Source organism: Corvus hawaiiensis, chromosome 27 (genome assembly GCF_020740725.1).
Source record: "Corvus hawaiiensis isolate bCorHaw1 chromosome 27, bCorHaw1.pri.cur, whole genome shotgun sequence".
Taxonomy (NCBI): domain Eukaryota; kingdom Metazoa; phylum Chordata; class Aves; order Passeriformes; family Corvidae; genus Corvus; species Corvus hawaiiensis.
Window position 1 is genome coordinate 2,246,983 of NC_063239.1, and position 26,553 is coordinate 2,273,535.

The 26,553-nt window shown below is 57.8% G+C and overlaps 1 protein-coding gene across 1 annotated transcript; it reads left to right on the forward strand.

Moving 5' to 3' along the window:
* Window positions 1-25,360, forward strand: GFRA2 (GDNF family receptor alpha 2). The gene is made up of 9 exons (XM_048287452.1): window positions 1-340; window positions 5,674-5,988; window positions 8,470-8,553; window positions 11,554-11,902; window positions 18,385-18,494; window positions 18,569-18,709; window positions 18,787-18,962; window positions 19,351-19,404; window positions 19,545-25,360. The coding sequence occupies exons 1-9, from the start codon at window positions 301-303 to the stop codon at window positions 19,671-19,673; spliced, it is 1,398 nt and encodes a 465-aa protein (XP_048143409.1). The 5' UTR covers window positions 1-300; the 3' UTR covers window positions 19,674-25,360.
* The last annotated feature ends 1,193 nt before the right edge of the window (window positions 25,361-26,553 follow it).

Below are 26,553 nucleotides of genomic sequence, written 5' to 3' on the forward strand. Positions count from 1 at the left end.
CGGCAGAAGCCGGCGGGAGCCCGGCGGAGCGCGGAGCCGCCGAGCCCGGAGCGCGCAGCGGAGCCCGGCGGGGATGCGGGAGGCGGCGAGCGGCTGAGGACCCGGCTCCGCGCCGGGCGGAGCACACCCCGCTTCCCTTCGCTTCCAGCCCCCCGGATTTGGGATCTACCTGGCCGCCTTGGGAATTATTAATTTTTTTTTTTTTTAATCGTTCCCCTCTTTTTTTTTTTTTTTTTTTTTTTGCCTGATTTTTAACCTTTTATTTTTTGCACACGTGGAGGAGCGCGTGGATTTCCTATCATGATCTTGGCAAACGCCTTCTGCATCGTCCTCTTCGTAGGTGAGTGGCCCCAGCGGGGGTGCCGGGGGGGGGTGGCGGCTGTCGCCTGGCCGAGGTGGCGCGTCCCCCCCCCCCACCCCGGGGCGAGGGGCTGCGGGGGCTGAGACAGGGAGCGACCCCCTCCCTCCGAGCTGGCACCGGCGCTGCGGCACGAGAGGGGCACGGCGAGGGGCTGAACTTCATTTCCTATTCCCTGTCAACTTAAAATGGGGAGGGGGACGGGGGGACACGAGGGACGGGGGGGACACAAGCCCAGCCGCCCCCTCGGGGCAGCCCCCGCGGCTGGAGCGGGCAGGATCACCCAGCAGCCGAGCCCTGCCCGTCTCCCTTCCCTTCTCCCCTTGCCAAACCAGCATGGATTTGCATTTCGGGGGAGATCTGCCCCCCTTTTCCCCCTCCCACCCGTGTCTCCTGCTGCCCTCCACCCTGGCTGCTCCCCACCCCCCCCCCTCCACCCCGCGCCATTCCAGAGGTTGGGAACGCGGCGTGGAGACTCGGCTGGGAAAGTTGAGCTCGTGGCTCGCGGGTTTGCGTGGGGAATCGCCGTCCCCACGCCCGGATCGCGCTGTAATCACGGGCGGCTCAGCGAGGAGCTTTGTACCGGGAGAACGCTCCCATTCCCAGCGCAGCCTCCCCTGGAAGGAGCCGCTGGAAAGGGGAGCACCCCCAGCCCGCGCTGGGTTTGGGGTGAAAAGGCAGGAAATGGGAAATGTTCGGGTTTTCCCCTCGGCGGGTCGGGCGTGTCGCGCTCCCGGTGCCATTCCCGGGTGCCCGGGGTGTGATCCCAGCTCGCTGCAGCGCCCGGAGAACTCTGCGGAGCCGGCCTGGGCTGGCGGAGCGAGGACAGGGACAGGGGACAGGGACAGGGGACAGGGACAAGGGACAGGCGGCCCCTGAGGGAGACTTGAAGGTTGGCACAGCCTCGCTCCAGGGGGACGCGGGGCCGGGGGTGCTCGGGGTCCCCGGGGAGCGCTCTGCTCCCGGCTGGAACGGGGGGGACGGAGGAATGAGGGGACCCGAGCGAGGGGAGGGGGGTGCCCGGGGGGCGCTGGGTGCCCCCCACGCCTTTGGGAAGGGGGGCACAGAGGCCTGAGCAGGCGGGGGCTGAGCCCTGGGTTGGGGGAGCCCCTTCCCAGAGGGGTCGGAGGGCTCGGGCGGTGCCCTCGGGCAGAGAGAAAGGGGCGCTCTGGGGGCGGGGTGGGGACACGAGTGAGGACAGCCCCGTGCAGAGCGGGGGGGAAGGGCTCCAGCCTGGCTGGGGGGACAGCTGGACATCTGGACGCCTCACGGAGAGATCTGAGGAGCAGGGACCTCCAGGGGGACAGGGGTGCATCCAAACCGGGGCCCACCCACCCTCACAGCGGGGTTGGCATCGAAGCAGGACCCTGTGCCCCCCATTCCTGGGTGTCCCCCCATTCCTGGGTGTCCCCAAGGCTCTGTGGGTGCAGGGCGAGGCTGAGGAGCTGGACCCCGAGCAGGGACACTGCACCCCCAGACTGAGCCCTGGGGCTGGGGTGACCACGGGGCTTTCCACGGCGTGGCCTCCCCGTGAGGATCCTGGAGCAGAGAACATCCAGCTCTTCCCATCTGGGATCATTCCCGGGAAGCCAGAAGAGCCCTTTGCTCCTGGCTGGGAAGCTGCATCCTCCGGAGCGATCCTTGCGAGGAGAAATCTTTCCCTCTAAAGCTGCCGGCGTCCAAAGGTCTCCGGCAGAAGCAGAGCAGGAGAACGTGGATTAGAGCTCGGGAAGAGGCTGCTGGAGCCGGGAGAAGCCGTGGGAGCGGCAGGAAAAGGGGCCATCGCCTTGTGCAACCGCCTGCGAATCCTCGCCGTGCTCCAGCACCCCAGAGCCTGCCGAGGATCAGCCGGGAATTCTCTGCAGATGTTTCACTGATGGGAGTTCAGGGAGGGCGGCTCTGCCAGGAGGGTTTTTCTTTTTTTTTTGGGGTGGGGGGGATAGAAAATCCCCCTCCTCATTTTTGCCCTCCATCCAAATTCCCCGCTGGAGCCTCGGTGGGAATGCGGAGCTGGGAGGAGCAGGGGGGCTCCAGGAAAAGCCCCCCCGGCCTGGGCTGATTCCTGCGGGATTTGGGGGCACCACGACCAAGGGATGCGCCTGCCCTTTGTGCTCCAGCGGGATGTGCCCGGCTCCAGGATCCGCTGGCATTCCCGGCTCGGATGGTGCTGGATGCTCCCAGCGCTGCCGTGGGGCTCGCAGGACCCTGTTCCCCGCAAAACCATGGAAGAAAGGTGGAAAAAATGGGAAAAGCCAGGAGGATTTGGGCCAGCTCACCCACACACTTCATCCCTGCTGCTTCCAGAGGGTGGATTTATTGCGGGATTCCCAATCCGGCCCACCCAGCACCGGAATGTGCTGCCGAGGGAGCACGAGGATGTTCCGGGTGGTCCTTTTGTGTCAGGGCAAGGATGTGTCCCTGTCCTGCCAGCGCCTCTGGATCCTGCCTGTGGAGAGAGCCGGGAGATGGGAATGTGGCCAGAGGAGGGGATTTTTGGGAAGAGACTTTTGGAGAAGAGCGAGTTGGAGCTGGGAGCTGGCTCAGGGCAGAGGGCTCGGGGCGAGCACGGCTGGAGCTGAGCTGGGAGAGGATGGAATGTGGTGGAACTCTGGAATAGTCTCCATGGCCGGTGGGGCTCTGGAATGGCTCTCCAAGCCCAGCGGAGCTCTGGAATGGCTCTCCATGACCATGGAGCTGTGGGATAGCTCTCCATGCCTGGTGGAGCTCTGGAATGGCTTCCCATGCCCAGTGGAGCTGTGGGAAGTCTCTCCATGCCCGATGGAATTCTGCAATGGCTCTCCATGCCCGATGGAATTCTGCAATGGCTCTCCATGCCCGATGGAATTCTGGAATGGCTCTCCATGCCTGATGGAATTCTGGAATAGCTCTCCATGCCCAGTGGAGCTGAGGGATCAATCCCCATATCTGGTGGAGCTGTGGAACGGCTTTCCACACCCAGCGGAGCTCTCGAATGGATCTCCATGCCCCTGGAACCCTGGAATGGCTCTCCATGCCCATGGATCTGCGGGATGTTTCTCCATGCCTGGTGGAGCTCTGGAATGGCTCCAACGCCCTGGAGCAGTTTCCCTGTGGCCACGGCTGCAGCAGGATCAGGTTTTCCCAGCTGGATGCCTCAGGATGGGATTTCCCAGCGTGTGAAGGTTCCAAAGCATCATCCACGGCGTGGTGAGGCTCCGGCATTCCCGCCCCCAGGATCTGCCTTTGGGGGCTGCCAGGAATGTCCCTCCGTGGATCCCGCCTGCCTCCCGTGTGGAATATAATCCTGACAGGCCAGGCACGGCCTTCCCCAGGGCGATCTGCCGCTCCAGCCTGGATCTAACGTGGATGTGGGAGCTCTGTGGGGGCTCCTGGACACTCTCCAGGCCTCTCGGAACACAACGGGGCTTGTTTGGGGACATCCGATGAAGACCGGGATCTGCGGGATCTGTTCCTTGGAGCGACCGCAGCCAGCGGAGGTGCCTCCACCCGGGCGCTGCCCACCCTGCCCCTCCGCAGACCCCCCCGGCACCCGGGGTGGGCAGAGCTGCCGCGGCCACCGGCTCCAGCGCCCCTCGCTCCCGTGGGATGCAGAGCAAGGGACGCGTGCCCGGCCCCGGGGGTGGCAGGGGACCGGCCCCGCCCGGCGGAGGGGACACGGCCCTTGTCACACTCCTGTAGGTGTCACTGTCCTCCTGCCAGACCCGGGCTGGGAAGGGGCTGCGAGCGGGGGCCGAGGTGGTGCCAGGCGGGCGGGGACGGGAGCGCTGCTCCAGGAGGGGACGGGGACTGACCGAGGGGTCACCCCTGTCCGCCACCCCCGGGGGGGCACAGAGAGGGATCCCCTCGCCATCACCCCCCGGAGCAGCCCAGGGTCCCCTCCAGGTCCTGTCATTCCCATCTTTGCCCGCTCCAGGGCTTTCCCTGGAAGCTGGCGGATGGAGGAGGGGCGGCCAGGACTGACCACGGGTGCTGCCCACCCTGTCCCCATCACTGCGGGGTGACACGGGGTGGGGGGGAACAGCGCTGCCTGTCCCCAATTCCCCTGAGAGGGGACAAGCCGGGCTTTGCTGGGCTGGATTTAGCAGGAATCTATTTCCAGGGGGAAAAGCAAATGCGGAAATGATGGGAATGGTGGGAGAGCTGTGGGGACGCAGGGGCAGGGTCCGAGCCGGGGCAGTGGCCGGGCAGCGGCAGGAGCCGGCCGGGCTGGCCGGGTGCCATCCCGAGGGGTGCCGGAGGCCATCCCGGAGGGAAGAGTCTGTTCCGAGCGGCAGCTGCCCCGCGGCCCTGCCAAGGCCGAGCGCTCCAAAAGCCGTGAGTCAGATGCCCTAAAAATCCTGTGACGGGGCTGAAAACGACGAGCAGCCAAATCAAACTCGAACAGCGGCGTCTGGGAGCAGGGAATTGGGATGGACTCGCTGCTTCCCGTGACTCTGGAGAGCTCCGGGAGCGCTGGGAACACGCGGGGTTGTTGATTTGTTTGGGTGGAATAAGGAACAGAAGGTCCCGCGGCGTCACGTGGAGCCCGGAGCTGAGGTGTGCGGTTAACCCCGCACCTTCCCACCCCACACCTGGGAATCTCAGCTGCTGGGGGGGTCCAGGGACATCCCGGGAAGTGTCCGAGGCCAGGCTGGATGGGGCTTGGAGCAGCCTGGGATAGGGAAGGTGCCCTTGCCCAGGGCAGGGGTGGGATGGGATGATTTTATGCCTCCTTCCGACCCAAACCATTCCGTGACTGTAGGATCTCATCGCACCCCCTGCCATGGGCAGGGACACCTCCCACTGTCCCAGAGTGCTCCAGTCTGGCCTTGGGCACTTCCAGGGATCCAAGGGCAGCCACAACTGCTCTGGGAATTCCATCCCAGCGGCTCCCCACCCTCACAGGGAGGAATTCCTTCCATTTATGCAACCTCAATTGCCCCTCTTCCAGTTCGACCTTTAAAACCCCTTCCAACTCCAACCATTCCAAGATTCCACGGCACTCCCAGGCTCTTCCAGCTTGATCTTTAAAGCCGAACATGGAACGGCTCTGCATGCCCATGGAGCTCTGGGATGGCTCCCCATGCCCCTGGAGCTCCGGAACGTCCCCTTCCAACCCAGACCATTCCAAGATTCCACGGCACTCCCAGGCTCTTCCAGCTCCATCTTTAAAGCCCCATCCAAGCCAGACCGTTCCATGGCTCCCAGGCTGGGTTTAGCTGGGCTGGGCTGACCTCAGGTCCCTCTACACCAGCGGGACGCCGGGGCGGGGACAGGCGGTTCTCACCTCCCTCCCTCACCTGTGCCCTCCTCTCTCCCTCCCTCCCCCGGCCCAGATGAGATCCTGCGCTCGCTGGCCGGGCCCCCGTCGCCTCCGGGACTGGCCCCGCCGGGGTGGCGAGTGCCCGTGGACTGCGTGCGAGCCAACGAGCTGTGCGCGGGCGAGCCCAGCTGCAGCTCCCGCTACCGCACCCTGCGCCAGTGCCTGGCCGGGCGCGACAGGAACACCATGCTGGCCAACAAGGAGTGCCAGGCGGCCCTGGAGGTGCTGCAGGAGAGCCCCCTGTACGACTGCCGCTGCAAGAGGGGCATGAAAAAGGAGCTGCAGTGCCTTCAGATCTACTGGAGTATCCACCTGGGGCTGGCCGAAGGTACGGGGAGGCTCCGAATGGGTCGCTCTGGGGGTGGTGGGGATGGGGAGAGGCGGTTCTGGTGCTGCTGGAGGTTGGGGAGGGATGGGGGGGTTTGGGTGGGCTGGGGGAAATGGGGTGAGGGGTGGTGGGGTATGGTGGGCAGGGCGGGAAGGAAAAGTGGGCACCCCAAGCAGGGGAGATGGGCATCCCAGGAAATTCGGATGGGCAGCTCAGGCGAGCAACCCAGGAAGGAGAAATGGGCACCCCAGGAAACGCAGGCGAGCACCCCAGGAAATGCAGGCGAACACCCCAGGAAATTCAGATTGCCACTTCAGACTCAGCACTGGGAAGCTCCCAAATCGACTTCAGTTTGTGCCAAAATCACCTGGACTGGTGGAAGAGATTCCTGTCCGTGGCAGGGGGTTGGGATGAGATTTTTAAACCCCTTTCCAGCCCGAACCAGGCTGAGAATTCTGGGATTCCATGGGAAAGGTGTGCCTGGGGATGAAGGAATTGTAGCCGTGGATGCGGGAGCTGTGCCTGAGGTTGTGGGAAAACCGGACCTGAGGGTGGGAAAACGATTCCAGAGGATGTGGGGGAGCCGCACCTGAGCCCGCGGCCCCCCTGGGTGAAATTCCCTTCAAATCTGGGGCAGCGCAGGAAGCGGCGAGCCCCCGACCCCGTCCCCGAGCAGGAATTAAGCCTTAATTGCTTTCTCTCCCTCATTAGCAGCCTTCATTGAGCAGCTTCCCAGGGTTGTGCGGGAATGAATGAGGGAATGAGGATGCGAAGTGTACCTGGAGGAGGAGGTGGGAAGAGCAGTGATTAAGGAGAGGTGGAAGCTTTGGGCCGATCCTTTAACCCAAGGAGCGGAAAAGCAGCGAGGAACCCAAATTTGTGCCTTTTGGTGGAGATTTTGAGGCTCCCCTCCTCCCATCCAGCGCCGCGGCTGCGGGATCCGAGCTCTCCCCGCGTTTAGGGAGGCTCCAGCCTCATTCCCGGGGGGTTAATTGCAGCTCGGCGAGCTCCAGGCAGGTCCAGCGCCCTTTTAATGCTCGGTAATTTCCCTCGCAAGCGGCAGGAGTCAAGCGGGTGTTTAATTATTCATGGCAGCGCTGGAGCGGGAGGTTACGGGGCTGCCGGAACGCGCTCCAGTGAAGGCGCTGGGAGAGCCAGAGAGGGGAGGGCGGAACCGGCCTGGAGCGGGATTTGGATCCTGTTCCCTTCCCGGAGCCGCCCTCGGGGTGCTGTCCCCAAATCCCACGGCCCTGAGAGCAGCGGTGGCACCCGCGGGGGATGGGGACAGCCCAGGCCGGTTCCAGCGGGGTCTCTCCCGCCCAGGTTTCCCAGGAATGCCGCTGGGCTCGGAGCAAAGCGTCCTGCTGTGCTCCCCGCCTCATTGCCCGAGTAATTCCCGAATTCCGCAGGGGAAAGGCTGCTGCCTCGGGATAAGGCTGACTCCGGGATGCATCCCGGGATAAGGACAACTCCGGGATCCATCCCGGGATAAGGTTAACTCCGGGATGCATCCCGGGATAAGGCCGACTCCGGGATGCATCCCGGGATAAGGCTAACTCCGGGATGCATCCCAGGATAAGGACAACTCCGGGATGCATCCCGGGATAAGGCTGACTCGGGGATCCATCCCGGGATAAGGCTGACTCCGGGATCCATCCCGCAGCCAGGGCAGGAATTCTGGGCAAGGAGCGCCTGGAACTGCGGGATCGATGCTGCAGCAGCCTCAGCCGGGGCTTTCAAAGTGCGGCCATCGATTATTTATTCGTATATTTATATTTCTGTGTTTATTATTTATTTTTTTCCTGTGGCCGCTGGGGTTTGGGGACAGCCTTTCCTCCCCTGAGAGCTGCGGCTGCTTGTCCTGAAATCAGATTTTTTTCCCCCAAAATCGCGTGGATTTGCCCTGAAATCAAACGTGGGAGGGGGGGGGGAGGATTTTTCTTCAGCCTGGATGGCGTTCGGGGTCCCTCTGGAATGTGTGGATTGGGATGCAAGAGCCCCTGGAGCGCAGTGTGGGGGATCAGTGGTGGGGGGGCTGCATTCCCCACTGAAATATTCCCATTTTCCCAAGGAATGGGGTGGAAAACCACCACCCAATAGGGGGTTTTTTAGGCAAATGGGGATTTTGTAACAAGAAAAGAACCCAGAGCTGAGTGTGGACCCCAAAACTTCTAACCTTGAACTCAGCGTCCATCCCCATGGAACATCGACCTTCCCAATCCCAACTCCCTCAGCTCCTGGAATCCTTTGGAACGCAGCCACTGCCAAACCCAGAACCAGCCCGAGCCTCCCAAGCAGCCACAATTCCCCGAACCTCTCCCAAATCCCCTTCTCCTTTAATTCCAGGGCAGTTCTTGGAAAGCTTTTTGCTTTCCCCTCCCCAGACCGCCGGCCGGGGCGGTGCCCGTGCCCGGGATTATTCACTGCGGGCTTTAATTTGCTTTTTCCTCCCTTTTTTTCCTCCCTTTCCTCCCGCCGAAGGAGAGGAATTTTATGAAGCCTCCCCGTACGAGCCGGTCACCTCCCGTCTCTCTGATATATTCAGACTCGCTTCAATTTTCTCAGGTAATAAAAGCACCGTGTTTTATCTCCTGCCTGCGAACACAGAGCTGCTCCCCGGCAGGGAAATCCTCCTCCTCCCTCCCCTCTGCTTTGTCCTTTGCTCCTCCAGCTCTTCCAGCCTCTCCTTCCCGCCTGTTTTCCCCAAATTTGGTGTCCCGAGCATCGCTGTGGGGCTTTGATGCATTTTGGGGCAGATTCTTTCTGTTTCGGACCAGCACAGGCCGGGATTTAGGGTTTTACCTCTTGGGCCCGGCTGCTTCCAATGTGGGTTTATGTAAAAATGTTGGAAAACCTGAAATTCCCGTAATTCCCCTTAATCCGCGTTGTCCCCAGCGCCAGCGCGGGCAGGAGGGGGAGGCACAAACAGTCCTGGCTCCAGCGGGGTCCAGCCCTTCCCATTCCATGTGGAATTCCTTGTTTGCTGGAGGATTTGGGAGCCTCGGAATGGGGAGGGGGAGCTGAGGGGGGACCCTGTTTGCTGTCCCCTCCCTGGGGCAGCGGCCTCGAGCCGAGCTCTGGGAAGCTGCTGGGAGAGGGATGCTGAGCCCTTCGGAGCATCCCTGTGCCCTTCGGAGCATCCCTGTGTCCCTTGGAACCCCTCAGAGCATCCCTGGGTCCCTTGGAGCATCCCTGAATCCTTCGAAGCATCCCTGGGTCCCTTCGAAGCATCCCTGGGTCCCTTCGAAGCATCCCTGGGTCCCTTCGGAGCACCCCTGGGTCCCTTCGGAGCACCCCTGGGTCTCTCGGAGCATCCCTGGGTCTCTCGGAGCATCCCTGGGTCTCTTGGAGCATCCCTGCACCCTTAGGAGCATCCCTGAGCCCTTCGGAGCATCCCCGGGTCCCTTGGAACCCCTTAGAACATCCCTGTGTCCCTTTGGAACATCCCTGTGTCCCTTTGGAACATCCCTGTGTACCTATGGAACCCCTTGGACCACCCCTGAGCCCTTTGGAACCCCTTGGAGCATCCCTGAGCCCTTCGGAGCATCCCTGGGTCCCTTGGAACACCTTGGACCATCTCTGTGTCCCTTTGGAGCATCCCTGAGCCCTTTGGAGGGTCCCCTGGAACATTCCTGAGCCCTTTGGAGCATCCCTGTGCCCCTCAGAACATCCCGGTGCCATTTGGAGCATCCCTGTGTCTTCCAGGGAGCCCAAACTCCGCCACCATCCTCCGGAACTTTGTTTTTTCCCATCCATTTCCATGACAACCTTCCCCGTGCCACCCCTCACCCCCTTCCCAAATCAGGTCAGCGGTGCCTCGGCTGCTCCTCGCTCTTCCTCCTCTGAACCCTTCCCCCAAACTCCCCCACGCTGCGGGATTTTGGGGGGGTTGCGCTGTCCCCACACCTCGGGGACACCCCCAGGCCCTTGCCCAGAGCCCCCTCAGCTCACCTGGGGACACCTCTGAGTGGGGCTGTGGCACCGTCGCTGTCACCGCTGTCACCCGCCGGCTTTCAGCCCCCGGGGGGAATTTTCCAGGCTTTTCCGGGTGAATTTTCCTCGGGAGCTCGGCTCGGGTTTTTGGGATGACGCTGCCACCCCCTCCCGTCTCCCGCCTGCCTTTTTGGGATTACATTGGCGTCAGGAAAACGTTGGAGCTGCTGGGAAGTCTGGAAAGCAGCGAGGCTGGAGCAGGGATTAGACACTCCTGATTTATCCAGGGAAGCGCAGCGGGAGGCGCAGGGAGAGCCTGGCTGGGGATTTTGGGGCTGGGGAAGGGGGCAACGAGCTCCTGGTGCAGGCAGGGATGTGCTGTGGCCACCGGGGTGGCCGCGATGCTGCTGCCACCCCTTCCCTGTCCCCTCTCTGGGGACATCCAGCCCCAAATCCTGGTAGGAGCACTGAAGCAAACGAGTTCTTGGAGCTGTTCTGGAGAAGGAGCCGCTCCTGGAGAAGCAGCTGTTAATTGCCTGGAGGGATAATTGGGAGCGGAGGGATTGCTGGGCCTCTCTGGGAAGCAGCGGCGGTGTAACCCGCGTGTAAGCGGCGTGTAACCCGCGTGTAACCCGCGTGTAAGCGGCGGGTAAGCGGCGTGTAACCCGCGTGTAAGCGGCGTGTAAGCGCGGAGCACCCGCGGAGCCAGCGCTGCTCCCTCCCACACCGCGGGACTGAGCTCCGGGTCCCCCGCGTTGGGCGGAGAATCCCGGGATGCTCATCCCTGCTGGATCCCGAGGAAACCGCATCCTGCGGGAGAAGGGAGAGGCTCCAGTTGGGAATTCAGCCCCGCTGGCACCACACCCAAGCGCTGGGTGGGCATCAAACCCCATCCCCCTCCTCCTCCTCCTCTTCCCCTGCCCCCGTCCTGCCCCAGAGGCCCTGGGGACACCCAGAGGGGACAGCTGGTGGCCCCAGCCCCTGTCCCCAGCTCCTCGGCCCCCGTTTCCGTCTTTGCTCATGAAATTTTCATGCTCGTGCGTTATTAATGAGCTCCCCAGCAGCGCGGCGCTTCCAAAGCCGCGGCTCCATTAAAATGCAGCCGGGGCCCTGCAGGTCTCGGGCAGGGCAGGAGCGATGCTCCTGAGGATGAGACAATGGGCTGGCGCTTCCCAAGGATCCCAAAATCCCGGCTTTGTGCCGGAAATCTGCTGTTCGCCGCTGCCAGGGCTCGGGGCCGGGCCGGCTGCCGGTGGGATGCAGGGAGGGCTCGGTGCATCCCCCAAAAGCAGGGGAAGAAAAGATATCCAGGTGTCCCCCACTTCTTAAATCCTCCTTTTCCCCACCTCTTAAACCCCCTTTCCCCACCTAAATCCTCCTTTTCCCCACCCCTTAAATCCCCATTTTTGAGGGCATCTCCGTGGCTCAAGGGCATTTCCCCAGCTCAAGAACATCTCCCCAACTTTGAGGACATCTCAAACCTCTCCCCAGGTTTGAGGATTTCTCCCCATCCCAGGTCAAGGCCATTTCCCCACCTCAATCCCATCTCCCCAGGCTCCCGACTATCCTTTGAGGCCACCTCCCCATCCCTTCCCGCCCTCCTGACCGCTCTCCCTCGGTGTCCCCGGGCAGGAATGGACCCAGCCACCACCTCCAAGAGCAACCACTGCCTGGACGCGGCCAAGGCCTGCAACCTCAACGACAACTGCAAGCGCCTGCGCTCGGGGTACATCTCCACCTGCAGCCGGGAGCTGTCGGCCACCGAGCCCTGCAGCCGCCGCAAGTGCCACAAGGCCCTGCGCCAGTTCTTCGACCGCGTGCCCAGCGAGTTCACCTTCCGCCTGCTCTTCTGCTCCTGCAAGGACCCGGCGTGCGCCGAGCGCCGCCGCCAGACCATCGTCCCCTCCTGCTCCTACGAGGACAAGGAGAAGCCCAACTGCCTGGACCTGCGCGGCGCCTGCCGGACGGATCACCTGTGCAGGTAAAGGGTGTGCCAGGGGTTCTTCTGGCGTGGGTCAGGTGTCGGTGTCACCCTCCTGGCATCGGTGTCACCTGTGCAGGTGAGGGCTTCTGCTGGTACAGCCCTGGCATCGGTGTCACCCCCCCGGCATCGGTGTCACCCCCCCGGCATCGGTGTCACCTCCCTGGCATCGGTGTCACCTGTGCAGGTGAGGGCTTCTTCTGGTACAGCCCTGGCATCGGTGTCACCCCCCTGGCATCGGTGTCACCTCCCTGGCATCGGTGTCACCTCCCTGGCATCGGTGCAAATCCTCGGCTCCATTTTCCCCGTGTTTGCCTCAGGAAGCAGCACTGGGCCAATGCCTGGGCAAGATCCATGGGGCAGATCCCAGGAAACGGGGACGGAGCTGCAGCCCCTAAACTTCCTCGGCTGCTGAATTTCCGCTGTTTCCTCCTTTGGAAGCGCAGAGCTGGGAGCTGAGGCTCCTGTTCCTTATGAAACCCATTTGTCACGGGGACAACCCCTCCTGCCCCCTCGGGGACCGGATCGGGCTCCCGACAGCTCCAGCTCCTGCCAGGAGCGGGATCTTTTTCCCGTCAAGGTGATGGAGTTTCCTGGCGCTCAGCAGGGAAATAAATGCGAGCTCCAGGTCTTCCTCCGGCTGCGAGCGGAGATGTTTGAAATGTGGGAATGTGGCTTTTTATCAAAAAGTAATCCGAGGAGCCGGTGTCCATGAATAAAAGATACCCAGGAATGGCAGCTCCTCTCCATCAGCGCGCTCCGAGGCGGATGCTGCCGATGGATCCGCGCTCGGAGAGGGATAACGGGGCTGGGGGGGCTGCGGAGGCCGCGGGGCTGCTGAGCTTTAATTCCTGCAGGGAATGAAATCCCCACACAAAGAGGCAAAGCGGAAAAGGGGGAAGGGGAGGCACTGCTGGGAGTGTTCGCTCCGAGGGGGAAATGGGGTTTTTTGGGGAAAGCGTGGATGCTGCTGGGATGGGGGCTCTCGCTCTGGAAAATGCCCAAATCTGGGATTTATTTGTGTTGGTTTTGCAGAGTTTTGCTGTAACCTTGGTGGTTTTTCCTTGGGATGGGGCATGGAAGCATTCCTAGGATCTGGGTTTTCAGGAGAAGATCCCATCTGGTTCGCTCCCCTCTGGCATCTCCCCCTGGGAATGACGGGACACGAGACCCCTCTGTGTCCCCTCATCCCTATGGACAAGGCAGGGCTGGGCTGTGCCATGGGATTTCCCATTATCCAGGAGTTCCTCAATCCGACATCCCGGCCTGATGCTCATCCCGATCCGACAGGGACCTGGCGAGGCCACTGGAGCCGGAGCAGATCCCAAGTGCTCCCAGAGCCGGAGGTGACAGGAGATGAGACAATTCTCCTGCCAGAGTAATTAACCTGCCAGGGTAATTAATTAACCCTCCTGGCTCGAAGCCTAATGAGGGAAAACCCTCTCTGCCAGGCCAGGGCTTTCCAGGGGGATTTTTCCCGCGTGGATGTCGATCCAGGGGCTGCTGCTCCCGTAGGACAGGACTTCCACCCCTAAAAAAGCCAAAGGAACTGGCGGAGAAGGAAAATGAATATTCCAGCATGGAAAACAGCCCTTCCAGAGGTTTTCCTGGCTCTCTGTGCTGCTTTCCAGCTGCTGGGGTTGGACACCAGCCCTGTCCCCTTGGTCACGAAGGTCACAAGGAAGCCACCAGCTGCTCCATCCTGCTGGGAATGGCTCTGGATGTGGAATGTTCCAGATGCAGGAGGGGTTTAACCACTGGGGAGGACATTCCCTGCTGTCCTTGTGCAGGCGCAGAGGGTCCGGGATGTCCCTCCTTGTGTCCCCTCAAGGACTCAGATGCTGGCGAAGGGACAGGATCAGCTCCCTGGGCTTGGAGGGCAGGATCTGGCTTATCCTGGGCTGAAATCCCAGGTTTTGCTCCGTAGAAATCCATTCCAACCACCTTGACCCGGCCGCAAGTCCCGAGGGAGCTGCTCCAGAACTCCGGCAGCAGTTGAGCCGTGATTTGCGTGGCTCTTTGTGCAGCTCGGGAAGCTTTTCCCAGCTTTTCCGAGCTCGGGAATCTTTTCCCAGCTCGCAGGAGCCTGACAAAGTCCGGGAGCTTTTGTGGCTGATTGCAAGGGACAGGTTTTAGCTCCCGGAATACAAAAACCTTTGGCGAAGCACAAACCTCAGCGAAGGGGAAAGGGAAGGGAAGGGGAGAAAAGAGCTGATTTCAGCAGCTGCAGCTCGCTGGATTTTTCATCTTGCATCAGCAAGTCGGGAACACAAATAATCTGCTCTTACACGCTCCAGTGGTGCCGGAGAAATTCCCAGCCTCCACTGGCTGGAGCTCCTCAGCATCCAAAGTGGGCACGTTGGGTCATTTCCCCGATTTTTTTTTTTAATCCCAGGTTTTGGTGTGTTTCAAGCCAAGGATGCTCCCCCTCCCGGGGTATTTGTGTGTCAAGGATTCCGGCTGGGGTTGGGCTGGAGCTCCTCAGCATCCAAAGTGGGGATTTTGGGGTCATTTCCCAGATTTTCCATCCCAGTTTTTGGTGTGTTTAAAGCCTTGGGGGGAGGGGTGAGGGATGCTCCCCCTCACGGGATATTTGTGCGTCAAGGATTTTGGCCGGGCTTGGGCTGGAGCTTTGGCTCGGGAATGAGGGAACGGGATCCAGGCTGGGCTGGGAATTGATGGAACACCAAACATGGGAACAAAACGCGGCTTTTCGAGAGCCGCGGCCTCGCCGGCACAGCCTTTGTTTAGCGCAGACAAAACGCCACCCGTAATGGATGTTCCCTTGATAAACAGCAGCTCAACTCTCTCATTACTCCCTGTAATGAGAGCCTGTCTGGGAAGAAGAAGAAGGAGCAGGGAAAAACCGCTCCTGGATTTAATGGGAGCCGGGAGAGCTGGCGTTCGGAGGGGACGGCGCGTGGAGGAGCCGCTCGCAGCCGCCTGGAGGAGCCTCCGAACCCGGCTTGGGATGGGGAAAGGTGTGAAAAACAACCCCAAATCTGGTGGATTTGGGGATTGGAAGGGCAGCACCCGGGGCTCCCCCACATGAGGAGGCGGCTGGGGGAGGGCTCGGCTCCCTTCGGGCTCTTACCACAAGAATCAGTCAATTCTCGCTGAATAATTAACTCGAGAGGCTTCCCAAGTATTGACTTCGTGTGACAGCGAGTCTGTCTTGAGCCGGGCTTTGCTTGTGTAAACACAATCTCCGGCTGGGCTTAGTTAGCGGCTCAATGGGACAGAACGAGCCCGCAATTAAAATCAAACGATGCCCGAGCTCCGTCCTCGCCTTCCCCGGGAGCCGCAGGGCTCGAGGAGGAAAAATTCACCCCAAAACCGTCTTTGAACTGCTCCATCCTCGCCTTCCCCGGGAGCCCTGTCAGGAGAAAAAATTCACCCCAAACCCGTCTTTGAACTGCTCGTTTCAGGGCTGGATCCAAATGCGGGGGCCTGAAACACACGTGGAGAGGGAAATGGTTCATTAAGAGTTCCCGACTTGGGGGTTGCGCTGGTTTCATTCCTAATTATTTTCCCTCTTGCTGGGTTTCCTCTGCATTGGGAATTTCTCTGCCGGTTTGTTGTGGGTTTGCCTTTTTCCCGCTGTGCCCTGAGCAAGGAACAGATATTCCAGGATTTGGAAAAACGCTCCAGGATCGGAGTTCAACCTTTGATCCCCACCTGGTCCCCAGCCCAGAGCTCTGAGTGCCACCTCCAGGGGTTCCTTGGGCATCTCCAGGGGTTCCTTGGGCACCTCCAGGGGTTCCTTGGACACTTCCAGGCCTTTCTTGGACACTTCAAAGGATGATGACTCCAAACCCCCCGGCCAGCTCTTTCCAAGGCCTGACCCCCCTCTCCATGAGGAAATTCCTCTTGGAATTTCGGCCGAGAGCCTCAGAATGACGACAAAAATTCCCTTTTTTCCTCAAAGCAGCGCAGAACAGGCGCCTCCTCTCCCCAGACAACTTGCCCCCGATAAAACAAATCCATCCCTTGATCTTTTTTTCCCTCCCCTGTGAACTCCTTGCTCAATTTGGCAGCGGGTCATCCACAAAAGCCGAGTTTTATTCCAGCTTCCCTCATTCCTTCAGCTGCTCCCATTCCCCAGGACTCTTTGAATTTACCTGGGAGTGTTTGAGGGGAATTTTTTTCATCTCAGCATCTCCTGGCTTCAAAAAAATCCCTCTCCAGCAGGATGGGAATGTCGGGAGGGCCATGCCCAGCGGGATTTTCGTGTCTCGCCGAGTTTTTTCCGTGTTGTCGCAGCTTCCTGAACATCCCCAGCTCGGCAGGAGAACGGGAGCGGATTTTTCCCAGCTGTTAAATTCGCTCTTTTAAAATTCCCTCAGTCCCCCGTAAATTGCCCGTGAAAAAAATTCCGCCTCTGGAGGAATCCCGGCGTCTTTTCCATGAAATATTCAGGAGCGGGATGCTGTTGGATTGGATGGGCACTGAGTTATCACCTCGGCTCGGGGATGGGAGTAATTAACACTCAATTAAGCACTAAAAAAATCACCAAAAAAAAAGCCCAAACCGATCCCAAAACTTCCTTGTTTGGGGTTTTGGCAGTGCTGAATTCCTGCAGGAAAACAGGGAATGGGAGAGGAGTTGGAGGCAGGTGGTCCCTGCAGTGATGCTAAAGTCCCCTAAATTTGGGATATGTGCACCTGGGATAAATGTACAGGCACACAAAGCCCCGTAAATTTGGGATACGTGCACTGGGAGTGGAACTAGAGGGGTAAAAATCCACTAGATTTGGGATATCTGCACCAGGTGTGTGCGTAGGAATGCACAAATTCCCTTAAATCTGGGATACATGCACTTGGGATAAACTTACAGGTACCAAAAGTCCCCTAAATTTGGGATTTCTGCACCTGGGAGATATTTACAGGTGCACAGAACTCCCTAAATTCGGGATTTATGCTCTGGGAATGCAGGTATGGAGTTAAAGCCTCCTAAATTCAGGATATTTAAGTCCAGGCGCCCTGCAGGGATGCTGGGAAGCGCCTGGATTTGGGAGCAGGGCCCGTTAAACCTCAGGATCCTGAGCTGCCTTTCCTGGGCATCCTCTTGGACATTCCCCCCAGGAATCCAAGAGGAGCAGTTTAGATTGGGAATTGGGAATCCAGCCCTTGGAGCGGGTTTGGGATGCGGGATGTGCGTGTATACCCAGAATTAAGTTTTTTAATCCTTTTTCCACTCCTTTTGGGTTTTTTTGGGGAGAACTCTTAAGAAAATCCTGCCCCCATCCTCCTCTTCCTCCCCTAGCCCTCATCCAGACCTCTTCCCAATTTTTCCAGGCCATCCCCACCTGCCTCCTCCAGCTGCCAGCAACAATTTGGCTCCGATTCCTCCTTGTTCCCACTAAGATGGATTTGGCTCCTTCTCCTTTCCCAGTTTTTTTTTAAATTTATTTGGAGCCCTTAAAAGCCAAAATCCATGAGGTTTTATTCCTGGCAGCGAATCCCATGCAGCGGCTCCAAAGTCGCCGTGTCCAACGGGAAGAGTGACATCTGGCTTGGATATTCTGGAAGGATTTCCCAGCTGCCTCCTCATGGATTATGGAAGGAATAACATTTGCCTCGGAGGATGCTCCGGGCCTGGAGCAGAGCCCCAGGGAGCAGCGGGGACAAATTTTCCTGGCGCTCCGTGCTGAACTCGCCGCGCTTCCTGCAGGGAATTGACGTCCCTTCACCTTGGATTTGGGAAGAGACGGAAATGCTGTCGGAAAGTTTTATTCCTCTCCCATGGAGAGGCCGAATTCCTCCCTGTGCTGCGGGGAAGGAGCAGGTTTTTGGATTTCTGCCATTCCCACCCTGGAGCTGAGGTTTGGCTGCGAGGAGGGTGGAGCATCCCAAAAAAAATCACGGAAAAGCTTTTCTGGGTTTTGTGCAAGGAAAGTCCCCTGCCAGGAGCTGAGGATCCAGCCTGGGAATGGGAGAGGGATGGGAGCCCCCAGAGCCTCCCCGCTCCATGGGGAGTTGTCCTTTTCCGTGGGCTGAGTCACAAGGAAGGAAAATAAACGCGGAAACAACGCTCCTGGAATGAGGGAGTTTCATTTCTGGGAAGGAGAGGGAGGAAGTTTCCTCCTTGTCTCACGCGCCATGGCAGAGCTGCAGGATCCTGGTTTTCCCTGGAATTTCTGCTTCATCCCCACCCTTTCTCCTTCCCCATCCTCCCATCCCCATCATGGAGCAACCACTCAAACCCATCGCAATTCCGTCTCTTCCCGAGGAGATTCCGGTGGTGCTGTTGCTGTTCGTTGGGATCTGAGGTGCAGATGAGCACAGCCATTCCCAGGATCCTGTCTCCATCTCTGGAGCACTTGGATAACCCAGCTGGAAAAGCCTGAATTGCCCTGGAATTCTGCAGGCTGGGAATGGGGCGCTTTTATTCCGTTTAAAAATTCCTGCTGGCTGCGGAGTCGCTCCGGCTTGGAACCAGCGCTGCAATCCCATTGTTTTCCCTCTTTTCCTCCTCTCCAGATCCCGGCTGGCCGATTTCCACACCAACTGCCAGGCCACCTTGCAGTCCCTGACCGGCTGTCCCGGGGACAACTTCCAGGCGTGCCTGGGCTCCTACGCGGGGCTCATCGGTGAGTGCCGGGAGTCGGGATCGGGAAGGGCTTTTCCCACTGGAATTTCACCTCTGTTCCCTCCTCCTCGCCAGGCTTTGACATCACCCCCAACTACGTGGACGCCAGCACCACCAGCATCACCATCTCGCCCTGGTGCTCCTGCAAAGGCAGCGGGAACATGGAGGAGGAATGTGAGAAATTCCTGCGGGATTTCACGGAGAACCCCTGTCTCCGTAAGGCGCTTCCTCAACCCTGCTCCTTTTTCCCTGTTTTATCATTCCCAGCCTTCCTAAATCTCTCCCGCTCCCAGGAAACGCCATCCAAGCTTTTGGGAATGGGACTGACATCAACCTCTCTCCCAAAAATCCCAATCCCGCCGTGACGGTGCTTCCGAAGACGGAGAAGAGCCCGATCCTGCCGGACAACGTCAACGACAGCAACACCGCGTACGACACGAGCGTCATCAGCACCTGCAGCTCCCTCCAGGTACGGCCTCGCCCAGTTCCTGCCGCCAACTGGGAGCACTGGTGGGGGTGTGGGACATCGGCTCCATCCCATGGGATGGCGGAATGTCCCGCTCGGATTCATCTGGGGGATGGAAGGATCCGGGCACTCTTTGGGGTCTGGAATGGGAAGGGATCCCCGCCCCTCTTCCCCCTCACCTGGCGATTCCCGGCAGGAATCCCAGCAGGATCGTGGTGGGAGCAAGGCAGGATCCCACTGAAGCCCCTGAGCTGCCTGTGGAGACGGGATGAGCCTTTCCCAAATCTCCCTGTGCTCCACCACCTGCTCCGAGCTCTGATTCCCACAGGGAAATTCGGGACCCCAAAGCCGGCCCATTCCTTCCCTAACAATTCCCAATTTCTCCTTCCAGGAACAAGGCCTGAAGCCCAACAATTCCAAGGAGCAGAGCCTGTGCTACTCTGAGGTACTTGGGGGATGCCGGGGCTGGGAATTCTTTCCCAAAGCAAACACCTTGGGAATGACATCCCGGCCTCACCGCCTGGAGCTGTTCTCCAACTTTGGGATGCTTTTCCCTAAAAAGCCGCTCCCGTCCCTCCTTCCCAGGCCCAGCTGACCACGGATGTGATGCCGGACCAGAAGACTTTCATGGATCCCAAGGCGGGAAGCAGCCGGCACCGGGAGAGCTGGATGCTGCTCCTCATTCCCGTCCTGATCCCGGCGCTGGGGCTATAGAGGGGCGGGAAGGAGCGGCCGGCAGGACAGGGACGCTCGGACCAGTGCCCACCAGTGCCACCAGTGCCCACCAGTGCCCCGCTCGTGCCGGAGACTGGAACGCTCCCAAATCCTGGGAATGCCGAGCTCCGGAGCGGCAGGAGGACCCTTCACCACACTGGGAAACTTTGGTGGTTTTCTTCCTACTTTTCTTTTTTTCCCGGGATTTTTTTTTTGGTCTTTTCCGGGTTGGTTTTCTGGAGCGGCTCCTGGGAAAACTCCCTGGAATAGGCCTGGAATGGGGGTCTGGTGCTGCCAGCGGTGCCGGGGAGGGAAAAAAATTGGAGAAAACTTTGGGAAAGGTGAATTTCAGGATTATTTGCACTGGGGTGGCCACAGGGACCACGAGGATTCCGCGTGGGAACATCCCGGAGGATGAAGGCATCATCGGGGACTCCCGGAGCTCTTCCCGTTGGTTTTTGGGGGATTTTGGTTGGGATTTTTCCTCGGAGAGTTTCCAGATGGAAGAGAAAAGAAACTGGTGTGAAACGTGTGAGGTTGTGCCGATGTTTTCAATCATTTCCGGGGGAGAGATTCCGTTTTCCTTATTTTTTTTTATATTTGGAATTTGGGTTGGGAGGGGATTTTGACCCATCCGGGGTCAGAATTCCCTATTTTCCCTCTCCACTTCATTTCCTGTATATAACATACAGATATTCCCATATACACAACCCCACCCATCCTGTGGTTTTTTTTAATTCCCATTTTTCTCTTTATTTTCCTTTTTTTTTTTTCTTATTTTTTTCCTGAATTCCTCCAATTCCCACAACAACTTCCAAATGTATTCTTGGAAAATTTATTTTTTTTAACGATGTCTATAATGGAGAAAAAAAAAACCAAACCAAAATAAACCAAGGAGAACAAACCAAGGAATGAAACAGCCCCAAAATCCAAGATTCCATAAAAATCCCGATATCCAGAGGGGGGAAAACCAGGAATACTTCAGCTGCAGGAACACCAGGATTTGGGTTGGAATTCCACAATTCCCGGCCTTTTTTCCCTGCAGGAGACAACAAACAGGGAAACATTCCCAAGGAGCTGCCACATTCCCATTTTTTGGTGGTATTTTTTGGGAATTTTGATGCGCAAGAAATTCCGGTTTCAAATTCCAGCCCCTCCCTTGATGGGGTTTGGAATTTTTTTCTCCAAGACAAACTGGCAGTGCTGGAATCCCAAGGGAAACGCTGGGATTTGGAGCACACGAAGAGTGAGGGGTTGGAATTTTTTATTTATTTGGGATTTTCATTTATTTTGCGGTTTGGGGAGTGGAAATGTCAATTCCCATCCAGCTGTGCCCATGGAAAAGGGGATTTTGGGAATCTTGGGAACCCGGGCATAGTAAAATCATGGAATTCCAGGATTCCAGATTGGGTTGGGATGGCTTAAAATCATCTCATTCCAGCCCCTGCCATGCGCAGGGACGATTCCCACTATCCCAGCTTGCTCCAACCTGGCCTTGCACATTCCAAGGATGCGGAAAATGGGATGGAAGGATCCTCGCGCTGTTTTCTGGGAGCTGGAGCTGTCGGAGAAGGGAGGGAGGGATGAACATTCCCTTTTCCAGCACGGAAAATCCGACAGGGGGGATGTGGGAGTTGGCAGCGGGAACATAAACACGTCCCGTCTCTCCTGGAATTCCTGCTGCAATCCCAGGCTGCTTTTTCCTGGGAAAGGGCAGCTCTGAGCCGGAGCCAAGTGTGGGGCAGCCAAAAAAAGGGATTTGGGAGCTCCACAGCGAAATTTGGGATCCCTCCTGGAGGTGACTCCCAATCCAGGTGTTCCCAGCCATCCCTCATCCCAGTCTGGGCTTGGAGTTGCCGGGTTTCCTTGGGAATGGGGCTGGAAAATCCAGCATGGATTGTGCTTCCTGCTGCTGGGGTGCTTCCCTGAGAAAGCTGGGAATGCTCCAGGCTCTTCCAGAAGGAGCAGGAACTGCTTGGGAAGGTCAGGGAACCGTCTCCATCCAGCAGCTGGGCACCACTGGGTATTCCCGGTGTTCCCTGCTCAGGAGCGATCCCTTGTGATCCATGGAGGTCCTGGGGTTACTGGGAAGTACTGGGAACAGGGCTTTGCTCCAGGATCCCTCCCGGAATGGTGATTCCAGCACTGGAAGGGGTTTTGCTCCAGGATTCCTTCCAGGAATGGTGATTCCAATATTCCCTCCAGGAATGGTGATTCCAGCACTGGACGGGGAATTTGCTCCAGCATTCCCTCCAGGAAGAGGATCTTGCTTCAGGATTCCCTCCAGGATTCCCTCCAGGAATGGTGACTCCAATATTCCCTCCAGGAACGGCGATTCCAGCACCGCCCTGTGCCAGGGTTCGGGGTTATTCCCATCCCCTCTCCACTCAGATTCCCAAAATTTCCACCCAAAACTTCACCCCTGGTGCTTCCTCCACCTCATTCCCAGCGCGTTAATTACGGGAGAGGAAAATTCCCGTGCTTTGTGGGGAAGTGGAAAATGCCGGGATGTAAAACCCCGGCTGCCGGGATGGATAATTAACTCTGGAGATAATTCCCTCTTCATTTGGACTCAATTACTTTCCCGATAGGAGAAAGTGCTGAGAACACAAATTTTTTTCGGGATGTGGCCTAAAAAAAGAATGGAAAAAATCCACTCAAGCTTTTCCTGGTAGAGCCTCTCTTTCCTGGGATAAAGGAGAGGAAAAATCGCGGTTAATGCTCCAGAATTCCAGCTTAGCATTGCCCTCCCATCCTTGGAATGTTGGGTTTGAGGGGAAAAAAGAGCATTCCGGGGTTTTTTGGGATGAATCAGCCGGGGTGGGAATGTCACGGGGTTTGCTCCGAGGAGGAATAGCTGGGAAATGAGGTTTTTGTGGGATAATTTGGAATTTTGGAGGCGTTTAAAGGAATATTTGAGTCCCCGGGGTCACCTTGTGGTGCCTCTTCCCACCCCGCACCAAAACTCCCGCAAACCCTCAAATTACAATGGATAATTCCCTTAGGAATTGCTCCTATTTCCCAGCTGGAATCTCCCATTCCCAGGCGTGCCTGGAGCAGCAATTCCGAGGGCAAAAAAAGGCAATTTAACCTATTTGGAGAGCAAAGCATCTCCTGGAATATTCCTCATAAATTCCCAAGCTTTTCCCTCCTAGCCATGCCCGGATTCCTGGGAGCAGCCAGGAGCACTCAGGGACAGAGGTGATGGGAATTGTGGTTCCTTAAGGAATTTTTGGCTCCTTAAGGAATTTTTGGTGGTTTTATTCCTTCTCCCCTGTGCCTGGGGCCATAAATCCCAGCCCGGCGCTTCCAAAGGGAATATTCCAGGGGTTTTGTTTTGCATCCAGGTTTTTGGAGCGGTTGAAAAGTCCTCGTGCTCCTCACAGGAAATGCCAAGCAGTGGGAGCAGGGAGGAAAAAATAGAAGGAAAAGGGTTTTAGGGAGGGTTTTAAAAATAGCGGAACTTTGTAGGAGAAATATGAGAAGACGTCAGGAGGGAGCCTCAAAGCCGGGGGAAAGAATTTTCTGGAAAATCGGGATTAATGAGTTGCTGGACTGGGGGGGGTCTTGGTGTTCTTGGGTTTCTCCCGGCAGCTCCAAGTCCTGAAAATCCAAGGAAAAGGGGTGAAAATGTGGGAGAGGGATGGGAGGAATTGCAGCTGTTTGGGATTGGAGAGGGAACAGTGCTGGTTCTTCATCCAGGGAATCCGGGAGAGCCGGAAAAGGCCTGGAGGGACAGGACACAGGGAATGGCTTCCCGCTGCCAGAGGGATGGATGGGATTTTGGGAAGGAATTCCTGCCTGTGAAGGTGGGGAGGGGCTGGGCTGGAATTCCCAGAGGAGCTGTGGAACCCTGGAAATGTCCGCGGCCAGGCTGGGATAATCCTGGATAGTGGGAAGTGTCGGGGATGGAAATGGCTGATCCTTAAGGTCCTTCCCAACCCAAACCATTCCAGGATTCCACGATCTCCTTCTTCCCAGGATCAATAACATTGTGGAACACACCAAAGCTTCCAGAGGAGGAGGTTTAAATCCCAGCACATTCCAGTAAAACGCCCAGCTGGAGGCTCCTTGGAAAAACAAACCCCAGGAGAAATGACAGCCATGGAAGCTCTCCCGTTTAACCTTCGGCCTCGGGAAGAAATCCATGAAGATGAGGAAAAGCTCCCGGGATTCACACGGGGTTAAATAAAGCAAATCATGGGATGTGCCGGCAGGAATTCCCTGCCAGCTGGGATGTTACCCCAGAGTGGGAGTGGGGGCACAACCGGCAGCCTTTTCCAGGAGAGGAATTCACAGAATCATGGAATGCTTTGGGCTGGGAGAGACCTTGAAGCTCCTCTCATCCCACCCCTGCCAGGGGCAGGGACACCTCCCACGATCCCAGGGTGCTCCAAGCCCCTGGCTTCAAATTCCTTGGATTTGGGAGCCTTTTGAATGGCTGGAAAACCGGGAAAAGCTCTCCCAAGCCTCAGCAGCGGGAGGTTTTGCTGTCATGGCTGGGGCAAGGCCCGAGTGGAGCCTTTTCCATGTTCTCCTGAATTATTCCGGAATTATTCGGGAATTATTCCTGCCTCCCTCTCCAGCTCCGCGTCTTTGCATCCGTTAATTAAACTCGGTGGGTGAAATGAATCCCGGCCCTAATTCCCTGTCTGGATATTCATTATGGAAGCAGCAGCAGCAGCCGGGATGTCAAGGAGGATTAAGCCGGGAGCTGGGAAGTCACAGGTGGCTCCAGCACGGATTTCAACCCCGTGCCTGGAAAAGCTGATGGATCCTGCCGGAATCAAACCCAAAAGCATCATTCCCGCTCCCAGTTTCCCTGGAGTAGCCACGGAAAATTCCTTCCCAGCGTTCCCGAAGACGGAATTCTCTCCCGGCTGGTGCTGAACTGGTCACGGGGTCCTGGTCCCTGTTTTTTCAGGGATGATAAATGGGGTTGGATCCCCCAGCTCCAGGAATTCTCCCAGCCCCATTCCCAGACCTCGGGGCATAAAGGGAGCATTTTCCAGAGGCTCCTCCACCCCCTGCATGATCCCTGAGGAGCCCCGGGAGGAACAAGGGCTCCGCTGTCTCCATCTCCCCGCGGCCCCGGGGTCCTCTGGATGACCTCGTGCGGTCAATCCTGGAGAAAATCAAGTGCATGGCAAGCGGGAAGGGGAAAAAACCTTGGAATTTCCCCCCTGGATCTGCTCCCAACCCCTCCCTGTGCCTGGATGGGGCCGGGGCTCCAGTGCCAGCCGCAACCCGGAGCGTTTGGGATCAACCCCGCTCTCATCCCGGGGATCTGGGATGCTGATCCCGACCCTGGCCACATTCCCAACCCCATTCCTGGCCGTGGCAGTGCGGAGGTGTCCCGATATCCTGAATTCCCGAATTCCCGGTGTCCCGGGAAGGCAGCGGTGTTTAATTAAGCACTGAACATGACGCCGGTTTTAATTCCGTGCGTTCGGAGCTGCCCACACACCCCCCGTTGCCATGGCAACGTTAATTTGTTTTGGAGCCTCCGCTCGGATGGATTTGGGAAATTTTTTTTGTTTGTTTGTTAATCTCCTTTTCCTTCCCCCTCTCCCCCTTCCATTCCCTCTTCCCTGACTTTTCCCCCCTCGTTCTCGCTCCCCCCTCTGATTCCCTGAATTAAAAAGCACCAAAAATTCCTTGCATGGAATAAAAAATTCCTTCCTCGACCCCTGGCTGGGCATCTGCATCCCACAGCCTTGGATTTACTGGGATTTATCCCAAATTATCCCAGTTGCCTTCCCAAATCATGCTCCTGCTCCCAAAACGTGAAGAGATCCAAACTGGGAATAAACCCCTTGGAAGGCCTGGCTGTGGTGTCGGGATTCCCTGGAATGTTTTAAGGGGATTTTCCATCTGCTGAACCGGTGAGGGAGAGAAATGAAGGGAAGGAGCTCAGGGAGAGCTCGGGCTCTCCTTGGAAAGGTCCTCCCAGCATTCCGAGGGATCTCTGGGCTGGAAGTTGGGAAAAAGAGGGGGATGAAACGTGGATCCAGTGGAAATGGGATGGATCCAGTGGGACGACACCTCTGGAAGCTGTGGGTTCGTGGCTCCCTGCCCTCCCTCCCTCCCTCTCCATTTCGAATTCCCTGGAAGAAACTTCCCTCGGTTTCTGGAGCGAGGCCTGTCAATATTCCGTGTGCTTGGAGTTGGCACCGACTGGCCGGGGCTTTCCCCTTTTCCCAGGCTTTGCCTTCACTTGAGCCTTTAATCCCCCGCATCCTCCATTTCCCGCTCCTTCCATCCATAAAATCCGGTGGTAAAAGCCGGAGAATGCCTTGCAAAGGGATCAATCCCCAGATTTCCTTGGGAATGACAGAAATCCAACATTTGGGGAAGCTTTTTCTTTAATCAGGGTAATTAAGAGGAGCAGCTTCCAGAGCCTTCCATGCCTTATCCTGGGAGAAGCCGGGTCAGGATCCATTTCCCGGGTTTGGATCCAATTCCTGGGTTAGGATCCATTTCCAAGGTTAGGATCCAATTCCCGGGTCAGGATCCATTTCCCAGGTTAGGATCCAATTCCTGGGTCAGGATCCATTTCCCAGATTAGGATCCAATTCCCGGGTCAGGATCCATTTCTCGGGTTAGGATCCAATTCTCGGGTTAGGATCCATTTCCCGGGTCAGGATCCATTTCCCAGGTTAGGATCCAATTCCTGGGTCAGGATCCATTTCCCGGGTTAGGATCCAATTCCCAGGTTAGGATCCATTTCTCGGGTTAGGATCCATTTCCTGGGTTAGGATCCAATTCCCAGTTTAGGATCCATTTCTCGGGTTAGGATCCAATTCCTGGGTCAGGATCCATTTCCAAGGTTAGGATCCATTTCTCGGGTTAGGATCCAATTCCTGGGTCAGGATCCATT

Excerpts from the sequence above, each read along its gene's own strand:
- GFRA2 (XM_048287452.1), top strand. The coding sequence starts at position 301 with ATGATCTTGGCAAACGCCTTCTGCATCGTCCTCTTCGTAG. Across the intron at positions 5,989-8,469 it reads CCACCTGGGGCTGGCCGAAG|GAGAGGAATTTTATGAAGCC; the intron begins GTACGGGGAGGC and ends CTCCCGCCGAAG. Across the intron at positions 8,554-11,553 it reads ACTCGCTTCAATTTTCTCAG|GAATGGACCCAGCCACCACC; the intron begins GTAATAAAAGCA and ends GTCCCCGGGCAG.